The sequence below is a fragment of the Tauraco erythrolophus genome, chromosome 15 (assembly GCF_009769465.1).
Source record: "Tauraco erythrolophus isolate bTauEry1 chromosome 15, bTauEry1.pri, whole genome shotgun sequence".
Taxonomy (NCBI): Eukaryota; Metazoa; Chordata; class Aves; order Musophagiformes; family Musophagidae; genus Tauraco; species Tauraco erythrolophus.
In genome coordinates this window covers 14,712,554-14,740,284 of record NC_141479.1, presented here as the reverse complement: position 1 = coordinate 14,740,284, position 27,731 = coordinate 14,712,554, and the positions used below count along the sequence as shown (strand labels likewise).

Sequence of the window (27,731 nt, the reverse complement as noted above, 5' to 3'; positions counted from 1 at the left end):
ACTGGTGGTGGTTTTGTTGTTTTTTTTTCCTTTTCTTTAAATAAGCTACAAGACAAGACCCAATTACCCTTGCGGATCTTCTAAGATTGCTCATTCATTTACATAATATGCTGTCTTCATTGCAGGCGTATATACAGAGCTGATAGACAAATGGGAGGAGGAAAAAAAAAAAAGAGTCATGGGGTTCTTCATCCCAGAAGCTTAGCTGAATCTCTTTTTAAAAGGTTTTAACTGGGTTTCATTCCCAGTATGTCCATTTAAAACTAAAAGTGATTAAACAAGATTTACAGACAAATTGAATTATTTCTTATTTGTGAAATGCAATACCATTACAATGAAGTGATTCCACAGATTTTACTTTTTGATCTTTAATTCCTTAAGAAAATTAATATCAGAATTAAAAGATTAAAGTGCTCAGTTTCAGCAAAGAACATATCCTCCATATAAACTATTAGCTTTCACAAGCAGATTCATAATTTTGGAGTTGCGGAACAGGGTTTAATATGTTAGATTATATAGAAATCATGTAAAAAAAGAAAAGAGCACAAGGATGAAATAAGGGAAAACTCAATTTAGTTCTCAAAACTTTTTCTAGAATGTGCTCCTCTGTTTCCTCAAAGAGAGAAATAAATTATTTCAAAATAACTCTGAACACAGTGACGATACACACCACTCAGTACGCATGTGGGTGTATGTTCTGTGAAGACAGCTGAAAAGTGAGCATCATTCCTACCGGAGATAATACAGTGTAATACTAATCAGCTTTGCACCAAGTAGTGGGAGGAAACTCATGCAAATCCTTGTCTTTTGTTTTAGCAGGGAAGCAGGATTTTCCAGATACCACTGATACGTAACAGAAAAATCAAACAGGCTGGATTGTGGCCATAGATGTGTGATAATCTCACGTTCACCATTCATACATATCACATACAGAAAGTTTGCACGTACATTGCAGTTTTCACATCCCCATGGTGTAACATTCATGTTCTAGATAGTCCCACAAAAATACCACCGACATTCGTATAACACAGCTCTTCTGGCAAGGAACATAAGACCAGTATCTGATGTACCTACTAGAAAAACTGCATTGTGTTAGGAACTCAGCACGATGCCACAGAATAATGAAAAGTTAATGTGCTCATCTGTATGTTATACATTGCTTTCCACAGAGGTACAAAAATAAAATGCCTTGTACTGCATCCTCATTACATAAGTACGTGTATATATATATATATACACACATATATATATAGCGCATGTGAGTTTCTCTTCTGTTTCACGGCAGTCAGAATTGCTATAAGCATTTTGAGGAAAGAAGAGGTTTAGTAGAACTTTGTTTTATCGTGAATAAAAACATTGTCTAGTAATGACTGTGTTGTAGAAACGTCAAGGCTGAAATTAGCAGTAGGTGGAGATCTCTTTAAGGGGAATTAAGTAAGTGGATGATGGAAGTGAAATACTCAGTGTGGCAAAAAAAAAAAAAAATTCCTCGAACTCTGAAAGGAGACAGAATTTTCATATAAACATTCTAGATGAGTTAGAGTAATTTTAAGAGGACTAACAAAACTTAAAGTTAAAATAATTTACAGAGCATCATTTAGTACAGCTCTTGATGCTGCTACCTGTGGGTTATGAGGAAGGCAGAAGGAAACAGTAACAGTAACATTGGTGAAAGGGTAACGTTCTCATCTTCAACTTTGCAGCCTTGAAATTTGGTTCCATCAGAGATTAAGACAGATTTGACTGCGTATGCTGCATTTCACAGTCACTCATGACCCAGGTAATGCCATGGCAAACATACTCTGAGTTTTGAAGTGGTAGCTGAGGAGGAGGTTTTGTTTTTCAACAGAAGAGCAGGAGTGTACGTTTGTGCTTCTTTACAGAAATAGCTTGTAAACATGCACTGCTAGGAATGGCACGTAAAAGACATGCAAGGATCAGGGATCATAAGGGGTAAATGTGCAAAACTTGCATAGTTTCAGTAATAAAGGTAATGAACGGTAGACCCCTGAGATAATTTATAACAAATTTCTACCTATATTTGTGTTGTTAGAATAAACTCATTTTGGAACAAATTCTTCCGTGAAGCCTAATAATGTGTAAAAATGTGGAACTACATTATTTCAGAGACAGTTCGGTGAATAATTGTTGTTTCTCTTTCCCCCACCATGCTAGGGGAAATAGATGAAATAATACCCTCCAAAAGCCAGCCCCTTTCTCTGTTCCCTAAACTGACATCTATGTCCAGGCATTAGTCATTGTTTCTACAATCTTCTACTATAAAGTTTTCCTAAATAAAGTTTTATCTTTTAATTCGCCTCTCATGACTTTCTTTCACATTTTTCCCTCCTCTTTCACCCTAACACTTTTCTCAATTGTTTCACTTTCCCTCTTTTCCATTAATGTTTTACCTTCTGTTCTCTTGTTCTTACTGCATATTTACCATCTTTTAAACACCATGTTAACCAATTCACTCGATTTTTATTCATCTGACCTTCTGATTAGTTTCCTGTCAAAGTTTTTGTGTTCCAGCACCCCCCCCAACCTCCTTCTTTACAGTAAATACTCTAAGAGTAGTGGCCATTACTAAGGATAATAAAGATTGCTCATATGCACAGATATAAATTGTTTTTATAGTAGCCTTTGTGAGCAGAAACCATCTTTTCTGGACTGCATATGTTTTCATCTTCTTTTTTCCTAGAATACAAAAAAGTCCCATTCATATAAGGATTAACTGTCTTCAATTTCCCTTCCTCCTTCCCTCTCTTTTTTTTTTTTTTTCCCTTTTTTTTTTTTAAGAAAAAGCTATTTTCTTGCCTACAGCTTGGCAAAAATATCTTCTGAAAGCAGGTCCATATTATGTTTGTGCTGCTGTATAATTAAAAATAACTTAGCAAATTAAACCTATATTTTGGTAAAAGAACTGACATGTCGGCTTGAAATTTCACATATTCACATAGCACAAGCAATTCAATGCAGCCAAGATATGAAAATCTGGTGATTAATAAAATGAAGCCTCAGGTATCACCGTCTAGTCAGCACACCACGCTTACATTTGAAAATGACCTGGTACAACTCATTGTACTGAATGTGAGAGGATGATTCTGGCTCCTCACATTCCTCCTCTTTTTAACTAAATAAGACATAATGGTGTTTTTGAAACTTTTGGTAGAGTGCTGCTTTATTTTACACAGTGCCTTAGCACTCCTTCAATTATCTTGCTTTGACAGATGTAGACAAACTGCTGAAAAGCACATTATCCTGAACCTAATACTAGAAAACATTAAAATTTACTCTGCATTTCATGGCCAGATTTTGATGTCTTTGCTTATATAGAATTCTTATATTACCCTGAAATTGACTCTTTTGGTTCAATGAGTTTACTTCCCTTTTGCTTTAGTGACAGCTAAAGATCACCTGCACTGGATATGTGTATATCAGCAGGGAGTGAGGACTTGAGTACATAAATATGTTCCTGTGTAAGTACATAGTTATACATTTGCAAATACAGAACAAGGGGCAAACGATACTAAAAAAAAAAAAGGATCTAATATATTAATCGATGAGGAAATATATGCACACTAATCCAACAAAATGAATAAATATAACTAAAACATATTAAGAAGATTATTTCCTACTCCTTCTTTTTTCTCCCCTTTCACACAGTTAATTTCCCTTTTCACCATCTTTTTCCACAGCTTTCTCCGTTTTCTGCTTGCATCTTCCGAGCAAATCCTATGGCTAATTGGTTAAGTCCACTCTAGAGTCTAACCATCAATTCCCAGGCACAGCATCTTTCATGTCAATGTTTTTGGCTGATTACAGTTGCACTTAGAGGAAAACAAATAAGTATGTATCAACATACTGCAAGTACTACATCTGTGTATGAAAATACACAAACAGATAATTAAACATCAACAAAATATCAATAGGATTAAAGTGTCATGTTGGAACAAATCTTGATAAATCCTTCTCAATAACAATACTCTATCTACAGCGTCATAAGGGGAATATAAATTTAGTCCGTTAAAGTGTTGTTGGACAAAGACAGACACATTAATACATCTGTTAGTCATTTTCTTACTACTAAGGGACTCTACTATTGTGCTGCAGATGAAAGCCCTGGCCAAGAAGAGATTTGAAAATATGCAAATTAATGCTAACAACATCATAAATATCTTATTATTCATCAACAACTCAATGGCATACTGGCATAGCTTAAACTGTGAGTAATCAAAGTTCATCGATGTTTAGACATACATACCTACAACAGACATTTCTGGAACAGTGGCATGATATGGACCATCAACAAACTCTGGGGCATTGTCATTGATGTCTTGAACCTTAATAATGAATTCTGAAGGAGGCTCCAGAGGTTTGTTTGTGTCCCTGTCGACTGCTTGAGCTGTTAGAGTGTATTCAGCTTTTTCCTCACGGTCAAGCCTTTTCATTGCGTGAATGTCTCCAGTCTTGTCATTGATCACAAAGATTGTTCCAGCTCCATCTCCTGATAGAATATACTTGATTTTGCTGCTGCCAGGATCCAGGTCGGTGTGTAACTAAAAGGAAAAAAAAACACTTTTAGAGACAAAAATTACATCCAGAATTTTTTTCACATTAGTCTAACCATGCATCTTGTCAAGCTATTCTTTTGTACTTTAATCTTAAGACCAGTGATCCATATCAGCCTGAATACACAAGGAGAGTAGGGATTTGTATGCATACTAATCAAAAGTGAATGTAATCATAGGCATAATTAGACTTTCTATTTAAAAAGCAGCTGTTATATATATTTTTAAATTCCTATTCTAAAATGTAAATGTCTTCAGAACTATTATCAGCCACAATGAATAAGCACAAAATGTCCTTAACTTATTAGACCAAAGGACGAATCAAGGATTAACAATAATATATATTTTAATCTAGTTTCTTATTTTTAGTTATTACTTTCAGCTTATTTTCAGGTGACTGAAAATGGCTGAACACTGGCATCTATGTAAACATTGCAACAGATAGCATTCACAGGCATTTAGAACCGTATCATAAGTCAGCTGTTAGCAGAACCTACAAGGTGTCAAGATCTTTATTCTAAAAATATTTCCCCTGAAAAAGTTTTGTTAAAGTAAGTTTTCAGAAATTTAAGAAGAACCCTTACATACATCTTCCTATTCTCCTCAAAGCCCCATCAGGAAAAGTAATATTTAGATTGTACTCAGCTTTTCAAAAAAACAAGATACGAGCATAAAAATCTGAAACAGTACATGAAAACAGGTTTTCTTCTTTATTTTGATTTTTTTTTTGTTAATTAAAAGCCTGAACCAAAGAACACTCGAGACAAAGAAAAGAATGCCATTGATTTTTCGGTAGGCCCAAAGCCAAGTACTAAATATCAGATTATCTCCAATAATTTTTAACTTGCAAGGGTGAGTACACCAATTGGTGGACCACATGTATTACTGTCAACACATGCAAAAATACAGGATAATAACTTAAATATGCAGTAACAGTGCTTTAAATTCTATTTACTGCTGAGTCTAACACACTCAATATGAACAATAAGAAGAGAATAACACATCATTAAAAACGAAATTTGCGTTTGTTATTATTTATCTCTGCCTCATGAAAGATAGCCTGAAGGAAATATGTACAACCTGTTTAGGAGAGCTGCAACATAACTTACAACAACTACTACTCGACTTATTTCTCTTTGCCCATTTTTGTGCAGACAGCTCAACAGAAATTGTTGCTGGTTACACCTTTTACTCTTCAACAGATAGCAGTGGTTGCTAGGGCCAGGAAACATTGTCATTCGATATCAGAACCTGTATTAGGATATTAAAATAGGTGTTGAAAAAAAGGCTTGTAACACTGGTTACAGTCAAGGCACAAGGAGATTTTTGTGTCATACCACAAGTAGGCTCTGCAAGTTCTTCAGTAGATGATTGGTCATCTACAGTTATATCTGCAAGTTGGCTGTTCAGGAGTAAGAGCTTAGAAAACTCGTTAACAGCACAATGAACACAGCGGACAATGGCAGTTAGGTCTGATTTTCCAGTTGATCTGGTTTATTACACGTAGAAAATCCTGGGCCACCAGTGTATTCTCTGCAGAACTCCCACTGACTGCAAGAGGTTTAACTTCATCCTCCATGTTTTGCTGGGCAACACATTATGACCACACCGTTGTTTTAACAACTATTTAAAAGCACTTTAACTGTCTCTGAATACACATGACTTGATCCAGCTCTCTCTTCCAACCCAATCCGCATGAACATACACACAGTCATCAAGTGACAGCTGAGTCCTTTTTCCGAAAACTCAGCCTGTTTTTTCTTGTTGTAGTTGCCACCAACTTTTACTCGAGAAAAATCAGCATAATTTACGTTATGTTAATCCAAGTTAACAGCACTCTCCTGTTGGCTGGTACTGCAGTTTTGTCTGCTCAGTAAAACATGTTAATGCAACTTTTTTAGTCTTAAAGATTTTTGTCTTTCTGAGCAGGATTACATGCAGTGTAGCTGTCAGCAACATAAAAAATTATTTTCAGGGTCTCAGAGTCTGACAAGATCAAGTCAGAATCTGTGTTTTAAACATTTTTTTTATATTTTAAGCATCTGTTTGATCCCCGAATAAAATCTATACGTTACTAACATTGCATATGAAGGTTTTGGCAGAATATTCATAGCTGAATTACAGTGATGTCATATCACAGCATTGTCTGGACATATACAACTCAGCAAAGCCATTGGGAACATCTCAGTTCAGCCAACTACAGAGTCTTACAGTGAAAAACTATAATCTGAAATTCTAAAAAGGCAGTGGCTGGATAAACTAGATATCCCTCACAGATATTTGAGAATGCTTAAAGGTTCTCTAATTTGCTAAGTAGAAGAGGCTGTTAGTATAATCTCCCGTGTAAGTTTTACCCACTCTATCCAACGGAAGTTATGGTTCATAAACCAGTTCTGGTATAAATTAATGTAGAGCAATAAAACCTTTGCAGTGCTGGTAAGATGCCAATAGTTAAAATGAAAAAAAGTTTATGATTACTACTAGCTGTTTCTTCTAATAAGTTGAAGTCCTTTGTATAAAAGAAGAGATATTGCTGTTTGAAAGGCTATAAAACAAAGGGCTAAACATTAAACAAAAAATAGAAGAGCTAGAAGTATTTTATAATCTTAAAGTTGAAATTGAGTCTAATTAGCAGATGATCACTTTTTTACTCAAAGATTAATAACAGCAAAAATAATGGCAATTTTTTTTTAGTTCTTAATAAAAACCAAGCCATAAATACAGCATTTACTGAAATCATATGCACTTTTTATGGTGAGCAACTGAAGTAAAATTCTAAGCCAGAAAGCATAGTATTTTTCTCCACGTAACATTTCCTGTCTTCTACCAGACGAGAATGATAATTTACAGCAATCGTCAAGCTCCAGCAAACTGTGTTCATGCGAAGGTTAAAGATCATTAAACACATAATTATATAGGGTCCAGGTGAATGATAGAGAGGCATAATGAATATGATAAATGAGTATCGGTTTCTGCCGAAAAAGCCTCACAAATGTTGTAAATGCAAAACTGCTTTCCACACCTGTAGCTTTATTTGTTGCGCCTGTGCTTGAAAGTTGACCTCTTATTTTTCAGAGCAATATCAAGAAACGTAACAAGAATTTCTGTTTTAAAAAGGAGATGTCTATAGCTAGCCCCTATGTCCCACTACCAGACAGCATTCTAAAACAAACAGAACAGCATGTTTACTGGAAAACTTAATCATGTTCAGAGTAGTTAAGTCAAGCTCACTTCCTTTATGTGAGATTCAGATAATTAGACTTCAAAGGAAGTGAAATCTTCTTCCTCCATCACGCTTGGCCTGTGGGACTATAAATTCAAACATCTCTCTCCCTTAAAGTAGGAGATGCAATCCCAACACCCCGTTCATGCCTGGATTTATGGCAACAGGAGAGGTTTTGGATCCCCTACGAGTTTTAATGGTGGTGCAGGTGCCCTGTATTAATACCCTACTAATGGCTCCCATGTAGCCTTAGCACAGATCTGTTACTAAAAAATGAACTTGATTCAAAACGAATCCTCTGAACACCACAGCTTCTAATCGTTATTAATTCTTTTGCCAGTCTCTGTTACAATACAAATGATAATCAATGAAGCCAGCGTTAATGGTAACAGCACACGCAGTGTACTTCCACAGAACTAACATTATTTTCACTAATAACGAATGCAGATCTAAAAGTATTGCCAACACACCATTCAAATACGTAACATATATTTATAGTCTCCCATGTACATACATTATAAACATTCATAATTACAATCAATGTAAGAGATTGCAGAGATGAAATCTATTCAAAGACCCTCTATATTCTGTAGGTGTAAAAGTACTACTCTGCAGTGAAAAACAAATACATGAGCATGTTACTGATATAAAATTCTCCTATTCCATAGATACTTGTTCATCATATTTTTAACCGTGTTTTCTTAACAAATATTTGGCTTAAAAAGACATTTGCAGCCAAGGACTTAATGCATGGATGAAAGCTGTAGAAGTTCCAAGCTACGTTTGTGAAGTTCTTTAGCAATTCTGAGTATACAGAGAGGTTTATGAGTCTCTGCAGATGGAAACTGTCTCACCTGCTCTCAGTCAGCTACCTGGCAAATCAATGGTAGTCAAAACAACAGCTTGCTCAGCACAATGAATTTCATATTCAAGCCATGTGTTCACCATCAGGAAAGTACATAATCCACTTTGGTCTGGTCCATACTCAGAATTAGCAGAAAGCTGTGGACTGGCCTTTGTAGTAGGGTTGGGCACTTCAAGTCCTCTCCAGGTGTGTTGTTGATGCACAACTTGATACAGATCGCTCGTAATGAGATGCACCATCAAAGGGAGGATTTGTAACCCCAACTTCCTCATATTAGTAAAAAAACATAAATATATCAAAAATCCACAAATCTACATATTATGAAAACGCTCCTGGACATTTTTAATTAAGAAAAGAGAAGGAGGCATTATGGAGTCAAGTTTTTATCTGAGTTTGTTAGAAAGTAATTAATTCATCCTCATGTAATTACAAGGGAATTATCCCTTATTTGTTTCAATGGAAAACGCATAATCTGCCCTTAAAACTTCATTTTAAAATTTGCATCATTCTTCTCCTTCCAAACTCTGCAATCTTTTTTTAAGGGATTAACTAGTGCATCACTGATTTGCACCTGCTGTTACACAGATCCACACACAACACACCAACACCATCCTAATGCTTCAGGTTATCTATGCCTTGTGATAAAGTTCCTCATTTATGAGGCAAACCTCATTTAATGAACTTGAGACAGTATTCTCAGCTTTTATGAGTCTTTTCCAAAACTGCTGGGTTCAAAGAAGCTCTAGCTCCTTCTGTGAAAGTATGGAAGGGTTTTAGTGACTTTAACAATCTTTATATATCAATGCTTTAAAGAACTGTAATGCACCTTACTCATGTGTTTCTTTCTGTATGTGACTTTTTTTTTTCTAAAACTATGAATGTCTATAGGTGTTACAGGTGGTTTTTGTGTGTATTGCTGATGTGCTCTGACACATAATGGACAATGAGTACATTTATTGATGGCCCACAGTTTAAAAAAATTGTTCATAATTAAACTATTATAGATAGATTCAATTAATTTGCACACACACAAAATTAATAAAGTGACTGTAATTTCAGCTTAATAGAATCTTTCATTTTCTCCATGGATAGGCTGATCCCATCTTTAGTAACAGGAATTACAGCTGCACAATGGGGAACCAAATATTCTGCATTATTATTCAGGGTAATGACAAATTGGGGCACAGACTTAATGTACCTGACATAATGTCAGTACTTGGAACACTTTCAGAAAGGAAACAGACATGTCCGTGGATGACAAAGGTTTCATTTAAGATATGAGAATCATGTAACTTGAAGCCTCTGGAGTAACTGTCAAAAGACATTACTGCTCACACTTCTCAGCTGCAGTTTCATAGCCATATTCAAAGAGAATTAAAGCAATAATATCCTTAACACTTTCATTTAAGAGTGTAATCTCTGCTTTTGTCTGCCTCAGTTTCCTACCATGTCATTTGAGCATCTTTGATTCCAGATGGCTTCTTTTATGTTTCTGTTTATTCTTTGCTACTGCTTTTTTATTCTATTTGATTTGCTAATTTTGTCTCTGTTTATATTCATACTGCAACTGTGCACAAACTGCTTTTCATTGCTTACCTTTTGGTATCATCTTATAATACACTAGAGTGAACTGTTGTTTAAAAACTGGAGACAAGATTGGGATCTAACAATCTGTTTGTTCTAATTCACTGATTATGACCAACTGATGCAAGGAAAGAGCTCAGGAATGTGACAATCTTGATCCAAGTTCTTCTTGGTTAGAGCACTATTGATCCTTTCTGTATGTGTCATGTATCACCTTCCTCACCAGGCTGGATTAATAACTTTTAATATCTATTTTTACTCAATGTCTTGGGAGAAAAAAAGATAGCTATACTTGTTTTTAAAGATGGGAGGAACAGAGGAAGAGATAAACCTGTATTCGGTCTCCCAAAGAACCATATTAGAAAAAAACATGCAGACTATAGGACTACCCAAGCCATTCCTAAACAGCACATATAACTCCAGCTAATCACAGTATTACAATTGTTATGTATTGCCAGTGGTGTTTTACAGAAGTTGTTCTCTCTGCCAGGGAAACTCCCTAAGAGGGATGAAACCATGGCCCCAGATGCAAAGTCTTCCCCAAATCCACAATCATATGTTCATCTTCAGTGGTTGTGATGGCAACAAAGACAAGGTAATCTGTTTCCACTCTCTGCTATCTTCATTCCAAAGCATGGTCTCAGGTTGATTTTCCTACAAATATTTCTTATATACCTTGCTGCTTCTGAATCCTCATGTAAAGCCAGAAGATAGCTAGAGCTTTCCGTTTTCCTAGTTCTGGCCTTGGCCTTTTCCATTTGGGAATACCATCTGTCTTCCCTTCTGTCCTGAGAACACCACCACCACATATGACCTGTGTCCCACCGCAGCTTGGACTGCTGCCTTTAGTCACTGCTTTCTGCAGCTATTTAACACCCAAGTGTCCTGTGTCAAGTGGCCTCAGATGGCTGGCACCTTTTTGTAGTTGGCTTTCTGCCTGGCTTGGAGTTCGTGTAACTATTTCTGAACTCAGACTGCTGTTCCTTTCTCATGTTCCAACAGACATCACTCCTGTAAAAAGGTCTTGATTTTTTAACTCAACTGTTTCTGATAGTTGGAAACATGCAATGAAATTGTGTATATTGCCAAAGAGGAACCCTTTCCCATCTCATTTAATTCTCTGTTATTTCATCTATAGCGTACTGTGGTTCACCACAGGAGATCTGAAAGCTGGGTATAGAGAGCCTCAAAAATTGCATGCAGTTTTACTCTTGTAAAACATATTCCCTCTTCTGTGTCTTTATGGGGAAAAAAGTATCTCTCTGTCATCTCCTACTGTTTGGGGTCAAGCACTTATATTAACAATTCCAGTGCTTCAGGCATTATAATTAACAGTGCCTCCTGCACTTGTCACTCTTTTCCCAACTCAGTGAAATAGCAGTAAAGCCATTTACTCCCTCCTCCATTTTACCAGTCTTGGACACAAATTATGCTGTAGTTTCTACTATATGTAAGATTGTGTGAAGTCTGCAGACATGACTTCAGAAGACTGTTCCCTTTTGGCTGTCAGTTTCTAGTGCCAGCAGAGTCCATCTTGCCACTCCTTCCTCAGTATAGACAAAAGATGAGAAGGGCTGTAAAAAACCATAAGCCATGGGAATTTCCCTTTCAACATGCTAGCCAGAAGTTCAGCAGTTCCTGTATACTGAATTCTTCTCTTGTTCCTTTAATCATCATCATCTTATTCACACTGTTCTGAGCTTTTCTTCCATGTTGTTTAAGCTGCATTTTTTTCTTTCCCCTTTACAAGCTTATTATAACTTGCTCGGTTTCATTCTCAGGCATGGAGTACATTGCATTTGAATGCTAAGACCTCTTTGTGTTTTTCAAATGATTTTCTCAAGTGAATGTCAGAGCAATATCGTATAATACATACTCATAAGACTGCAGAATAGGAATAAAAAAATTAATCACTACATATCCACAGCAGTAATTTGAAGGCTGCTTACAAAATCTGTCAAACTAGACAAGCTATAGCCTGGATTGGTGAAGGCAGAAAAAAAGAACAACAGGCCAGTGTGGTCAAAGGTGACAGGATATTTCTATTTATTCAAGCATATTTAAGCTGTCATGATTTTACAATCCTTCGAGGCTCTGCTTTCAGTTGCTTTCATCACCCTGGCTTCGAATCATGCTTTGCTCACAGTGATTAGGACAATTCTCAGTGATAAAGTATTTAACCTGTCTTCCTTCTTGATAAAAGAATTTCAGATCCATGCAGAATGCATTCTGTTATTTAATGCATTCAGTTATTTAATATTTAGTAAAACAAACCTGGAAGCAATACCTTTTTTTGAAGGTAATTTTCCAAACTTAAGATGATATTTCAGTGTCTAACATTAGGAGGTAAGTACTGTCTAAAACCACATAATGTGTAGAGCTGACAGTGCAAAATAGAAAGCTCTTTTCTAGCAATTGGCTGTCAAACACATCTACAGTGCAGAAATATAAACATCAGCTATGCAGCCAGCTTTGAGCTAAAATTGAAAACTGTTGAGAAGGTAACTGAGTGAAATAAAGAGAACTGAAAAATTACATTGTGAGTACTTGCAAACGGATTATCATATAAACTATTTGCTTACATGTGATAATATAACTGATTTTTACTGTAGTTATACTAACCTGTGAACTGTGCACATGGGTACAGTATACATTTTTTCTTACTAAAAATATTTTTCAAGTTACTTGGAACATGAAAATAAGCACAGCTAGGAAATGCTACAAAGCAAATTCCTTATGAGATGCCAAACAAAACATTAGTTCTTCAGAGTTACTATGTTTGCAGTTACGTAGTAACATCAGAGTGTCATACATCAGAATAAACAGATCAAACCTGAGGATAATTTGATTATTTCCCCCCATTTTTCTTGCAGATAGATGTTTATTAGGGATAACTCATGCAGAATTGCAAGTTATTCAGAGGAACCTGGTTGAAACTAGTTATTATGATTTCATGCAGTTTCACAATAAATTATTTGCCACATGGTGCGGTTTTCAAAGCTTCCTAATGTAATTTCCCATGCGTTTCCACTAAGTCATGCATTTCTGTGAATTTCTTATAAACTGACTTGCAAAGGTTATGTCTCTCATAATGTGATCAATTTGCAATACCATTAAATTTGAAATCTTTTTTTAAACCACTAGAGATAAATCATAGCTTCTTTCTTTGTTAATGCTTTTCTGGAAGAATTCACAGAGGAGAGGAAAACACAAACAATTACACACAGACAATATTAAATATGCAGAAATAAACAACTGTGGCCATTCCAGCAGTGTTTGATATTTAGTAATGTATTACCCGTGATTCTCTAGCAACTTATACTGAGTCCTGCAGTCCCCTTCTCAGTACATATGGAGACTAAGGTCTCAGTGACAATTATCACTTTTTTTGGCACATCAGATAACCTGACCCGTTTCGAAGGAGGAAAAAATAGCAGTGCTATGATTGTAAGCGTGGGCACTGTTTGGAGTATTTATGTCATTCGCTGTAAACACCTAACCTACCTGTGATTCAAAACATCCAAAATATGGGGTCAACGTCCCATCAAAAAAGAAACTCTGGCTCAGCTTGAATACTGACAAATTGTATACAAATCAGTATCACAAAAGCTGTAAGTGTGTAACATATGTCAATCTCAAAACAGCCAGAATCCATACAGACTTAGCAATGATTTAGTCTAGACCTTTATCCAAATTGTCTGAGCTCATGGTGAAGACTACTGTGGGAGGCTGCAGGAGACATCTGTACTAATTTAATGATGATTGAATCACTGTCGGTTTTCTCTACCCACACAAGCTTGGTAGTGCTCATATCACTCTGTGAGCACAGAACAGCCAAAACCCCATATGGTCCTCTCCCCATTCAGCTGTTCTTTGCATTTCTCTACCAGGACATTCTTCTTAGAAAGGACAGGTGACCAGCTATCCCGTACTAGTATCTTTTCGGGTTTTGAGTAGCAGAAAAGATGCACAATACACGAGACCGAAGTTAAGAGGCAAAGAAACATACTATGATTTCTCAGGACCTCTTTTCAAATGACTCGTGTATTCCCCCTCCTTCAAAGAACTGATCAGTAAGTTGTCCACTAGAGAACATAACAGCCACAAAAGGAACAGCAAAGGAGGGAAACAGCTGCATAAGGGAGATCCTTGAAGATCTCCAAGGATTCTGCTGATGTTTCTCTACTAAAATGAGTTCAGGTGTCTATTGGAAGGGCTCAGAAATAAGAACAACAACAACAAAAAACTTTAAAAAGATGAGAAAGAGGTAAAATACTGAGAACTGAATTTTTAAAATTATCCAAATGATACTCTAGATAGAAGAACGATGCAAAATCCTAATATCTTAAGTGCATTCTTGCTATTTATCTGAAAGAACTCTACTGAGAGAACCAAATGACAGCTGGTTAGCTGAGCAGCTGACAACTGCAGAGTCAGTACTCATCCATAAATAATGATTATTAATTACTTGATCACTATAACACATAGAGGTCCTTGTTGACACAAGGGCTCTGTTATACTGTGTGCTGCAGCCTTCACTGAACTTATTCGCTGTCCTCTGCTTATGGTGAAACATCAAATGGCTTTTATCCCCCACTTCCTTTTTTAATGGAAGAAAAGCAAGAAAGAACAAACTCAGAAAACATAATTTTACAGATGAGTTTCTAAAGCATTGGCTAATTTCTACAATTACCACCTATGGATTCAGTATGGCTCAAACTCAGGGAAAAAATGGGGCTGAATTCTTGCATAAATTTCTAGTCCCAAGTTTATTCTTTTTATTTATTTATATATATATATATATATACACACACAAATGGTTTCAGGATCTGATACAAGACTCAGGAACTCCGTAGGAGTCTCTGTCTCAAATTTCAAGGGACATCAGACAAAACTCTCTATTTGTAATATAGATAGAGATATAAACGAAGATACAGAACCAAGGATATCCTGTCCCAAAAATTAAAAAAAAATAAAATAAAATCACAACTGACATCTAGTTATCAATTCATATGATGACTCTATAATTTATAGTCAAATTAAATTCAGAATTTACCACTAGACTATGAATTTATTTTTTGTACTTTTCTGATAACTAATAGAACAGATATAACCGGCTTCCACATAAACTAGATAAATAATGAGATTAACAATTATCTGACTATGAGATAATAGTGTTGAAAATAGCAAGACCCTGAAGTATAGTAAAATATTTGAGATTATTTATCAAGTCACTAAAGCTGCCTTTTCACATTTACTCAGGATATAGGAGATGTAATATTTTGTGTGCCTATGGAGATGGGATCATTGGGTATGTAAATGGACATTGAAGGCAAAGTTAACTGAAAAGCTAATCTGCTGTATGATATTCTTCAACAAAATATTAACAGTATAAATGCACTGTTGCTCAGTTCTGTTATGAATATTCTGACACGAAAACTGATACGGTTAACAAAAATATTTCAGCTTATCGAATGTTAACTCGTTTTTGACACAAAATGGGATCATGGCCAGTCAAAAATCACAATCACAGCATGATTAAACAAAACATCTTTTCTATCCATACTGAAAGTTCAAAGCCATATTAAACATCTCACTATTGACCACAATTGGTTCTTGAATGTATGTGTGTGTCAGCTGGATCACAGTTCCCTGTCTCAGCTATGCCAACTCCACTAATAGGTAGCTTTTCTCAGAAAAAGACAGACACCCACAGGATAAGAATGCTTGGAGCTGTAATTTTCTCCAGCTTGGTGCATAACTGCTTCTGATTATACAGCATCAATGTTAGCAATGTGGCTAAACAGGGAAGCCCCATGGGTTCTCCAGTCTCCTTTTCTTTTTCCATATGTGCTATAAGAAAGTATGGTACAGTGGTAGAACAGGCTGAAACACTTTCAAGAAAAAATAATTAGCCTGAATATAACCCTGCCCTTCTAACCAGCAAAAAATCCAAGCAATCTCAACCTGACAAAGAGACAAAAAGATAGACAAAAGAGAAAACACACGACAATTTTGGTGGACAGCAACACTTACATTTCCTATAATAGGATAGAAATTCGTAAGAAAAACAGAGGTTTTGAGTGAGCTATATATTCTGATTTTGTTTCATATATTATTGATATGCAGGTTTAACAAACAGTTCCAAGTCAGTGAAATAATCCAGAAAAACTGAAAAAATCTTATGTTTGTCAATTGTTACGAATAGGTCATGAACAGTCCCTTACAGATGAATCACATTAATGGAGACTGTAGTATGCATAAATATTGCTAGAAATCACCATTTAAAGACTCAGTTCCACTTCTTGATCTGTGAATACCATAGACATCTTACAGTTGACCTGTAACTTTAAACCTTTGTATGCTGTTTGCCAGTATGGTCATGTCTCTACTCAGTCCAATTCTAACAGTTTAGATGAATACTGCATTAATTCCAATAATTCTCTAGACCTGAAAACAATGTATATTTGTACTGTGGAATGGAAGATAGCAGTGATGTTATATTATATACAGCGTACTTACTCTTTATACCTTAAAAACCACCTTCAATATAAAAAGTTAAATAGTTAAAAGTCTGACATCTGTCCTTTACCAATAAAAAGGAATAAGGTTATGCAGATTAGATGATGAATAATGGAGAAAACGTGAAAAGACAGTAAAAAGCCTCCGTCTAAAGTATGCTATATATTGTCACAAGAAAAAAAAAATCCTCGTATTTCAACTTTCTTCTATCTGCTGAGGGATAGCAGTAGTGAAAATCAAAACCCAAACATCAGCCAGTTTGGAGGATGAAAACAACCAAGTAGAAATATCTAGAGTAAATAAACAGGAAAGCAGGAAGAAACAAAAGGAAGTAAACACCAAGCATATGGCTCCTAAAAAAAACACACAGAAAGAAAGTTACATGAATGTTAGGCAATTTAAATCTTGCAACAGAAAACAAAGCTGAGAATATTTAACTTCCAGATGCCAGTTTATTGATTATAAGATGGTTGAAGTTTGTGGGGTTTTTTTTTTGTTATAAAAGACAAACAAACCACAGCCTAACAAATACCTAAAGCAAAGAGGAAAAAGCCCCAAACAATCAATCTATGTACGCTTGTGATAATATTCACTTCAAGGGTTACCTAGAGAATTTTACATTTTATAAATACTTTTTGTTTCCTTTCCTGCTCTTGTTTACAAGAGATTTGACAATAACTGAATTTTAAAGCCTGTGTGGAGAAACACCGGAGAAGCAGTCCCTCACCATCAAAGGGATGGGGGAGTTGCTTGATGGGAAGAAGTTTTCCAAGAAATCTGCATGAGAAAATATTAGACTAGCAGCTGGTTAAAAATCAAGGAGAATAGAAGGAATTACATTCCTGAAAGGTGGGCCACAAGTTGTTTGCAAAGATAATACAGATTTCAACAGCTTGACTGCAGATGATAGATAAACAAATGGATACAGAACATGAGACCAACAGAAAGCCTCTGAGTTTGTGGTTTGTTCACGGGTTTTTTTTGTTTGGTTCGTTGTTTTTTGCCCCCCAGAAGTAATACTAGATTTGGGTCTCATTATATTCAATACCAAGTGTGTTTCTTTACTAAGAATACTCCCAAACCTTATTCATTCTGCCTGGAATCTTACTGCCAAGCTCATTTCTTCTCACTCCCTGTGGCTAAAGCTCTCTTCCAGCCTGATTCTCTTCTAGAGGTGACACTTTATATTGATAGCCCAAGCAAAGAGAGTCATCATCAAACTGGCCGTGTCACTCAGCCCCAGGGTGCAAAGCTGAGAGTGATCACGCGTCCCGAATACCAGCAATTCACTCAGAGCTTTGCCCAAACCAGAGATAACCTTTTATTTGTCTTCCTTCAACCAAGGTAACGTTACCGTCATCTAAATATTAACACATGGACATCATGTACATTATTCCACAGTCTGAATGGATCCCCACAGTAAGTGAATGAGCATCACCACACCGTTGCAACGCAAAAATTAATTTTTCTTCCCATTCTGCTGATGGCGAAACAGCATCACAGAAATAGGTCCAATATTCAGAACAAATGGAGTAGTTGGAGGTCCCTAAGGACAGCTGCTCAAGACCACTAAGAGGCCACACACAAAATAGCAGCCCTACTCTTGTAGCTGCATATATTTTTTCATCTTTTTTTTTTTTTTAAGAAAAGAATAATGATTCAGTGACATTCACTTCAACCATTCAGCTGTATACTACTAAAAAGTTGATTTAGGAAACAAATACAGGTTTGGGAAAAGACCAATGTACCATTTTTTCTGAACGTTTCCTGACCAGAATGCTTCAATGTTATTTTCCATTCAAAAGATTTTTATGCTTGTATATGCATTAATGTCATTCCTTTTAAGTCTTTAAATTTTTAATATGTTCAAAATGTAAATAAAATGTTTCCTTTTAAACTAATTTCATTTGTTATCCTATTAAGGGTTTCTTTTTCCTATAATAAAAATATTATGCCTAGCTGAAAACATTTTTGATACTCCAAAAATTTGAATTTGGAGTGATGCAAAAGTATCTTTTCTCCCTAACTTTTCAAAACTGTGCATGAAATGAAAATCCATTACTCAGAAGAAGCACTTGAGTTCTAGAAGAATTAAATTCTTATTTGCTTTAAAAGCAAAACCATTCCTGCTTCCTACAAAAATCCTCCAATTAAATCTTTACTTCCAACAAAAATAAAGCAATTTCATTCCCTTTGTTTATGATAATTTAATTATTTTCCATATTAGAACCAGCTTTATTTTAATGTTTTAGTGTTTTTATGCTGTGACTCATTCTGTAGATATTAGACCAGCTTTCTGCTGTGCCTTTACTTCTGCAGCATCACAAACATAATTAAAACATATTTGCCGTGATTATATTTCAGCATATACAGATCAACATATCTTTTGCTCTTCGGTATAGAATCCCTATTGTTCATGTAATTACTGTGAAGAAACAATGCAAATGAGCCTGCTGGAGAAAATTATTGGACTCTCTTTTTAACTTTATAATGTTATAAACAAGAATTGGCATTCCACTCAGAGGTGGACAGCAAACACTCATTTTATTGAATACTTTAAAGACTTCAAATTAACAGAAGGTAAGCAACCGTTGTAATAATTCATCTAGTTCACGTTACTATCTCTAAAATCAGAACTTAGATTGTGCTCTAGAATTACACAGATCAAGATATCTCAAGATTAGTGTATCTTAACAGAAAGAATTAAGTATCGTGCTTCTGTGATAAAGAACATCACATCTACGACTAGGCAGCTGCCTCTACAATTTGAATAAGTAATCACAGCAGGACAAGTTAAGACTGGAGTAAAATCCACATTTATAGTACCTGCTGAGAGAACTTCTTAACTTGTGTAGGATTTAGAAAGACCTTTAAATTATTTAAAATTTTATTGTAGTTCATAATGAAAGTCATTGAACTACATCATAGGATGATGAACATCCATATACTGTGTTCTCCTAAATTAGTTTCCTCTCATTCCCTATGACAGAATTCCCCTCCAGTTACTCAGAAATCCACAGTCAACCCAGAGAAATCTCACCTGTGAAGACAATTGTTTTCCTCCAGTAAACAATCTCTATGAATCTCATACATGTTGTCATGGTCCAAAAGAACGTGAAGGTACAAGGCACTGCAGAAGCCTGCCTCTGAAACGGACAGGCACAACTGATCCCTGCCACTAGCACAACCGACAGCAGAGACAGGGGAAGTGACAGGGTCATCCCACAGTGTCAAATCAATCTCTCAATTTTTGCAGTCTCCTTTTTCTTCCTAGCGTGTCTTTTCTTTACGTTATTTGGGATACTGTGCGTAAAGGGATAACCTGCTGGTTTTTCTAATACTCATCTAAAATTTTTGTTGCGTACTCTGCTGACTAGGATGTGCAAACCATCTGCACCAAAGGAAAAGACGACAGGGCTCAATCTAGATGAATGATCACTTAGACAGGGGAACTACTGGTGCCATCTGATTGATCTATCAGGCACTACAGGCAGTTCCCTGGACTTCGTCTCTTTCCTCTGCTCTCATCAGCCCAGACTCAGTCCACAAATACTACAGAGGATCTCACTCCTTATTTTTCCCAGGGATCAGAAAATTAGATTTTCAAAACATACTCTCATCTTATATAGGATATTATTATGAGGAAAATCAAGTTTTCATAAATAGCAAATACCACACAGGAGCCTGAGAAATTTAATGTGAGGCAAAATGTCAATGCATAAGCATTGACGGACTGAGTTTTGGGAAAGGAAAACACATGATTAGGCCTGTTATCTTAGTTCTTCAACAGTCTCCTCCTAATAATTTCTTCCTGATTACCTTTCAAGTATCCTAACTTGGCAAAAGTATTTTGGAATACAAGTTTTGATGTGCAAACCTAATCATTCCTGTGCACAGTCTTCTGTGTTATTGCTTTGAATATATTTTACTAGTAAATGAATTACTCTGAGTGTGCTCTGGCTTTTAGAAATCTCCAGTCCTAATTTTTTATACTCTTTTTGAAATGATGTATTTGTGATGCGGTCCATATTTATGCCCTTCCCCAAAAGTGCAATCAAAAGAAAGGATATCAACTATCCTCTGAATGTGCTTTGATGTCTACCTGGATTACAAAGTATCAAAAATGGAAATACAAACAAAACAAAACCCAAGGCGAAAAGAGCGTCGTTTTTATTTACGCTGCACTAGTAGGTTCTCCCATTGTTCCAAATGCAGAAATGTACTCAGATACCTCATTATGCCATGCAGTAGCAAATTTTTGTCTACCCCTATGCTGAACAGAAATCCAATGTTACAATTATTCCAACATTCTTAAGAATCTCCCCCAAATGCCTGTATTGACAAAATTGCTCTTTGATGCTAAATTTTGATTTATGTTTTAGTGATGTCCTTAGTTTAAGCAAGGGAATGGGGGAAGAACTCAAATTACATTTGTTCACATGGAAAGAAGATACATTTTTGCGAAAACTAAAACTAAACTTCAAGAGCTTTGATATGTTTCTTTTTTTTAATGGTGCCTCCTTGTATTATAAAAATGGAAAGGAATTTTTATTTGATACATATCTAAACTCCTTCAAGTTCTGTAGTACGTGAGTTTGAATTAAGTTAGCATTATTTTTGAAAGGCTAAGAAGTGCAACCATAGTTTAGCTCTGTTCAACCAAGCAGCGCCTGTGCTTTGAACTGACAGAAGCCTTTAAGTGCAAAAGCTTAGATAAGCTGATAAAGATGAAACCAGCCACATCTGCAGTTACTTAGATCCAATTCAATTCAGCCCTATCGTACTACAAATCTTAGATATTCTTGCACATTTTAAAACAGTATTACTGTGGAGTAGTAAATAATAAGTTTGCACAGATAATAAGATCTCAGACAAAAAGTGAAAAAAAAACCACAAAAGATTATTTCTTGATTCCTGCTCCCCCAGAATATAAGCTGATACCATCACAATAAATTCATTATTGTGAATTAGAAATCCCAAACATTTTTACTGAGTTGTTAATTAGAAATTTCCCCTTTAACATGGAAAGAGCTTTCCATTTCCAGAACAGAAGAGAAATATATTTTATACATTACTTTGTTGTTACATTTACTTTTGGCTAAGATCAAGCACGGTACATACAGGAAAAAGAGCAACAGTGGCACTACCCTGCATTCAGTCCTCTCTATACTAGGAACTCAGATGAAATACATAATGTGGGCTACTACAAATTGTAGCTTACTTTCCAGGAAAAAAAAAAAACAAACAGATTGTTAGGTCCTGTTCCTCTACTCCTGAATTTGAAGGTCATTGGAATTAAATACACTGGTCAAAGACCTTCTTTTTAGAGAGCTCAAAAGCTCTCTGTATGCAGTACCAGAAAATAAGTGGAACAGGAAATGCTACATCTGTGTCACCTGAGGATTCCCAAATACTAGGGCAATCAGGACAGAAATGAATCGACACCACCATACTGGCCCACAGTGGCCAAATCAGTTGAGTAAATGTCGTCTAGCAATCTGTCTGGCATAACATAGTCCGGCTGCATTTCATCCTCCTCGTGGACACAAATGAACAATATAAACTCCAGATGTAATTAGCCCTGTCATGCCCTTCCCAAAGTCAATGCAACTCTGCAGTGCCAACAAGTTTTGTGACAGCTTTTAATTAAAGCAAATAAACAATGAGATTAAAATGTAAATTACAAAAAAAAAAAAAAAATCAGGAAATTCCATGTTGCTTAAACTTTTCTTATGTGGCTATCAAAAGCACACAGGTAATTTAGTATTTCAGACTGATTTGGCAAATAGATTAGCTGTTAACGTAAAATTGTTAAGCAAATCATTTCAGGAGAAAACCATTTTGGGATACAGTCATGGGAAGAGGTCACTTATGCAAAACTAAGCTTTGCCCAATTGATTTCTAATTATAAAATCAGAGGCTCTAGAGTTTGTGGTTAATAGTCCTTCCCTTTAGCCTGAAAAAATAAACTTGCAGTGTGTGCTCACACACAAATACACATACACAGAAACTGCTTCTCATCGTTTTAGCAAGCGAGTATGTGTCCTGGCACTGCTCAGCTAAGAATGAATCAGACAATGCCTCACTGAAGGCCATCTATGGAATGAATTAAGTCTACAATGCCTCACTGATGGCCAGCTGTGATACAGCAAATTGTTCCTTATAATAAAGCTACAGTAATGTCTGTTTGGGGGGAAAAAAGCCACGGGCAGATTCTACAAGGGCTGAATAAATTTAAATGCCAATATTGTATAATTACATAATTTAATGTTTTCCTTTGTAAAAAGATAGTGGCTAAGAATTTCATATATTTAATTCATTCACTCTTCAGCACCAACTGCAGACTGCCAGGACATCTGAGCCTCTTGTCTCAGTTAATCTTTTTATGAAATTGGACAATTCTTGGGATGAAAGAAAGCAAAATAGTGCAGTTCTACTTATTAAGCGTGCTCAACATAAGGATGCTTTCTGAGTACATTGTGCACCTTCGTCATAGACTAAAGTGGCATAAAGGTGAGTATACTTAGTCTACAATAGAAACAAATTAGGAAAATCTTTAGTTAATATATGATGTGCAAGAGCATTTGATTCACAGGTCTACCTGTCTATTTTATACAACAGCTGCATTCAGTGTACATGCATTGCATTTTAGAAATTGATGATTTCTGAGTTCATAATTTTATAATGATAAAATGTTAGCACTTCATAAACATTGTGAATCTTTTTCTTGAGGAATCTAAATTCTGTGCTGTTCTGCGTGATTACTCAAATAATAAATTACTACTCCTCATGACAAGAAGAGAAGAATTGTGATCTATAAAACTTGTCAGATCCATCACTGATATTTACAAATGAATGCATCTAATGATTTGGCTGCTAGAAATTTCACCCTGTAATGTTTGCTAAAACTTAGTCATCTTCATTATTTTTCTCTCTAAAGCTGTAAAAAAATTTCACAAGAAAATTACTTTTTAAAAAGAAAAATATTTTCTTAGTAAATTACTACTTTCAGTTCTGGGCTTGATTTTCTGCTGCATTATTCCACTTGCACATCTATGAAACTCAGCAGAGCAGAGATTACATTTCTTGAAGAAACAAGTCTCTCCTTGCTTTGCTCCAGTCCTCTTATCACCCATTCAAAGTTACACAAAGTAATCTGGAAAACAGTGCCACGAATTCAATTGCATATATTTGAGTAACAGGTTTTTAATCATGTATTGCTACTAGTCCAGCTTGCAAACCAGCAGTCAAATTTTGTGGTGGCATCACCCACAGCTGTTTCACAGAAAGTGAGACACAGGGAGTTGTCAACCCACTGTGAATCAATTTATTCATTCTCACCAACTCTCCAGTCAATTTCATCCTTCAAGGTGCAAATTAGAAATACAGATGTATTCTCTGAAACGCTTTCCAGATTCAGGTTTTTAAAAGCAAGTTTAGAGCCTGTTGGCCCTCATCCAGCGTAGTATCAGTTTAACACTGGAGGAATACTTCTGCAGAGAGCCACATCCCCAAATTTGAAGTGAACTTTATAAACACATATTCATATCAGTCACTATGTCTCTGCAGACCTGAAGTCCTACGACTTCATAGCCACAGTCAAGACCTGGCAAAATGCCTTTTGAGTTTCAGCCACTTCTACCACAAGTGGAAAGCGTAAAGGTCTAAGCCTGCACCATTGTCTTAAACCTCATGTTTGACACTGTTAGTACGAGGCACCAGAGTTTGGAGGACAGCAACTACCCAAGACTGCTGCATGAATGGAAAGGAACATTAGTACTACTTAGCTAGGCGTTTCAGTGAGATATCCTGCACTGATTCAAGATATATTCCATCTGCAATGACTTGGAATAGAAGGTAAAAGGAAACTGGAAGCTGAGACAATAAACTATACAATAAAGTCTTTATAGGTCTGTCATGTGATGAGATGAACAGCAAGAAAGGAAAAACAATGCTATGTGACATCTCTTGCGTACATTCTAAGCACTGCTGAGTGAAACTGTTCTTGTAATTTGAGAAAATTTTTTTGTCATTGCAGAGTGATATTAATAATGGTTACAATATTACTTTGACTGATAGAAAGTAGATCAAATTTACTTGCCTAATTAATAGCTCACTTTGGCCTAACCATAAGCACTATGAAGAACAGGTAACTAACCCCAAAGTTTGCTCTAATGTTCTGGGTTATCAGTTGCAACATTGGTTTCTCTTGATAATATATTTCAGAGGACGAAAGCGAAAGACTACATAGGAAAGAAACAGCAATGAAAATGTTTCATTCACTGTATACTTGCTACTCTTTTTTATTTAGCTAAGACTACTTGGAGTGAAATACTTCGTTCTAGCTCAGAGATACCACTAAAATTTTTATTAATATGCATTGTTCTTTCTTTTTAAACTTCACAAAATTGAATCTAAAATAATACTATTCTGGATTCTGAAATACGATTATAGCTGAGAAAGTATGATTTTCTACCAGTCACAACAGCAATGTTATCTCCTTATTTTCATAGTCCTCCTTTATTTTAATATGCAGACAATAATTCATAGCTACATAAATGTAAACATCGGAGAATCCATTTTAATCAGGACACACACAAAAAATAATGTATAGAAGTGTAGAGAGAAAGCAGTACTTCATAGAAGTAAGAAGTCATACAAATATACAGTTTCCATGTTTATTATCGCCAGTGAATTCCTGACTTACTCCTGCAAATAGCTGTAGGATAGTGACTCAAGCAGGAGAAGCATCAGCCAAATCCAACCAAAGAGGGAAAAACAATGCATACATTTTTCATTTTGTTTATGTCACAAAAACTTTATTTACTCTGACCAATACTCTTTCAAGAGTATGAAGAATATGTGCTACAAAGGCTTTAGAGTGGTCCATGAATGACTGTTTCCCTTGGAGCTACAGAAAAGCTTGTAATGGACTCTTCTGTCTCTAGGGAAACTTTTAAAGCCTAAACAGAATTTCAGTAATATTTTGCAGATAGTAGGAAATTGTTGCTATAAACCTAACTGCAGATACAGAGATTATATTAAGCCATATTTTTAGAACAATGAAATAAAAAAAAAAAATCAGTTTTGAAGGGGTAAGCTTTTATCCAAATTAATAGGGCAGCGCACGCAGCTGGTTGACTTACAGCTAATGTGGTACTTTTCAGAGCTTTTAACACACTTTGCTGATTGTTTGCTCAAGGCATATGGTTTGAATGAGCTGGGCAGTGCACAGTACAGCTGGCAGGCTGGATATCAAAATCTGGCAATAAGCCTTGGAGTTACGTGTGACTCGGTATGTTATGACTTCTACCGTATCAGTGTAAATTTGGAGTTACTTCAGATTCCAATACAGCAGCTGCCATTGCTTCCAATCTTGCAGGAATTAGATGTAGGTGACCCGTGTTGTGGAGCAATGGTTTTAAAAGGGCAAAAGCTTTTTTCTAGAGTAAAGTAATTATGAAAAGCTTTTATTAAACAAACCCAGAATTTTCAAAATGGGCAAGTATCATTTTCTCTAGTGCACAGATTGGGAAACTCTGACAGGCGCTGTTCCAAATACACACTCATTTCAATCAAGCAAAGAATGGGAAGGTTTTGGCAGCTTGTCCCATTTTCACTATTGTCTTCCATAACCTAAGTCAATGGTTTCAGCCTCAGCTCTGACATTCAGGAAGGTCTAACAAAACTCTCCAGCAGCATCTCAATACAATTTTTGTATTAATTTAATAAATGAAGCATCATTTTTAGACACTCAGCATAATAAACTCTCATTTGCACTGACTAGATTCATAAATTCATGCTGCTAAAAACTGTTTTCATCAGAAATGGGCCAGCCTCCCACAGTGTCCATTCATATTCCAGTTCTGAACTGCAGGAGGGTGTTTGCCAGTCACAAGTGTTCAGTTATTATTACAGTTTCCTTTACTGTTGCTTGAAAAGCCAATATAGATACTAAGAGTGACTCTCTCATCTCAGGGTACATACAACTGCGTATTCCTGAGTATATATTCACGTTTTTTCAGTGAACTGCATCACATTTTTATGCCACATGAGCTCAATGTAATGAATTAAGATGAATACTAAAGAGAAATAGAGAAGCAGCAAGTTCCTTGCTACAGACCTGCATGGCTATGTAAAAGTACTTTGTAATAAAATGTGTGTTGTAATGCAAATGCTTCACTGAACTCAAAGACCATTTCAAGAACAATAGACTCTTTCAAGCAAAATAAATAAAATAGCACATAGCTTCTATTAATCTCAAATATTATTCTCTTAAGTTTAGGAAGAAACTGATTTTCAGAAATTCCTATTTCCAATGGTAGAAGTCTCATAAATTTGTGATGTTGACTAATATCTTAAATAACAATGAACAGCTGGACAATTTTGTGGAAATATATTTCATTTAAAAAAATATTAATTCATTTGAAGTCTTCCTTTTCGGTATGCCCACATTCCTTTCTTCCCACTCCCTAATTGGTCCTAGTGATAATAATATTGGACATGAGGTCAGCATAGATATGCTACACTTAGACAAATTGAAAGTAAACAGTAAAGGCTTTTTAATTTTTTTTTTTAAATCACTCAAACTTTAGTTTCCTTATCAACATAAGGGAGTACAGAGAGGGAGAAAAATAACTATGAGGGAAAAGGGTTGCATATTCTTATAGTAGAAGTACTGCCACTAAGTTCTTGAACCTTTTGAAGGTGACCCCATGAATAATGAATAAAATGTGCAAAGGACACTGTTTTACAGGACAAAAAGATCTAAACACAATAAAAATGTCAAATATATTGAAGTGAAGTTTGTGAAAGTCCATTGCAGTATGAGTGAAGCACAAGATAACTGTAAAAGATGAATAGTACCATTTCTATATCAGCAAATAATACGATATGCTTGTGCAAGTTCAAGGAGAAGCTCTTCAGAACAACGGCCCAGCATACGTTCTGACACATGTAAGTGAGC

General features: G+C 35.7%; 1 protein-coding gene across 3 annotated transcripts in view; it reads right to left on the bottom strand.

Annotated features, from left to right (window-relative positions):
• The window catches only part of LOC104379849 (cadherin-8), a 134,933-nt gene that overhangs the window by 92,105 nt on the left and 15,097 nt on the right, over positions 1-27,731 (bottom strand). For all 3 annotated transcript variants that reach the window (XM_086621141.1, XM_086621142.1, XM_086621143.1), the window contains exon 2: positions 4,265-4,559. In XM_086621141.1, the coding sequence (XP_086477267.1) occupies positions 4,265-4,559 (295 nt within the window). The remainder of the gene's footprint in view (positions 1-4,264; positions 4,560-27,731) is intronic.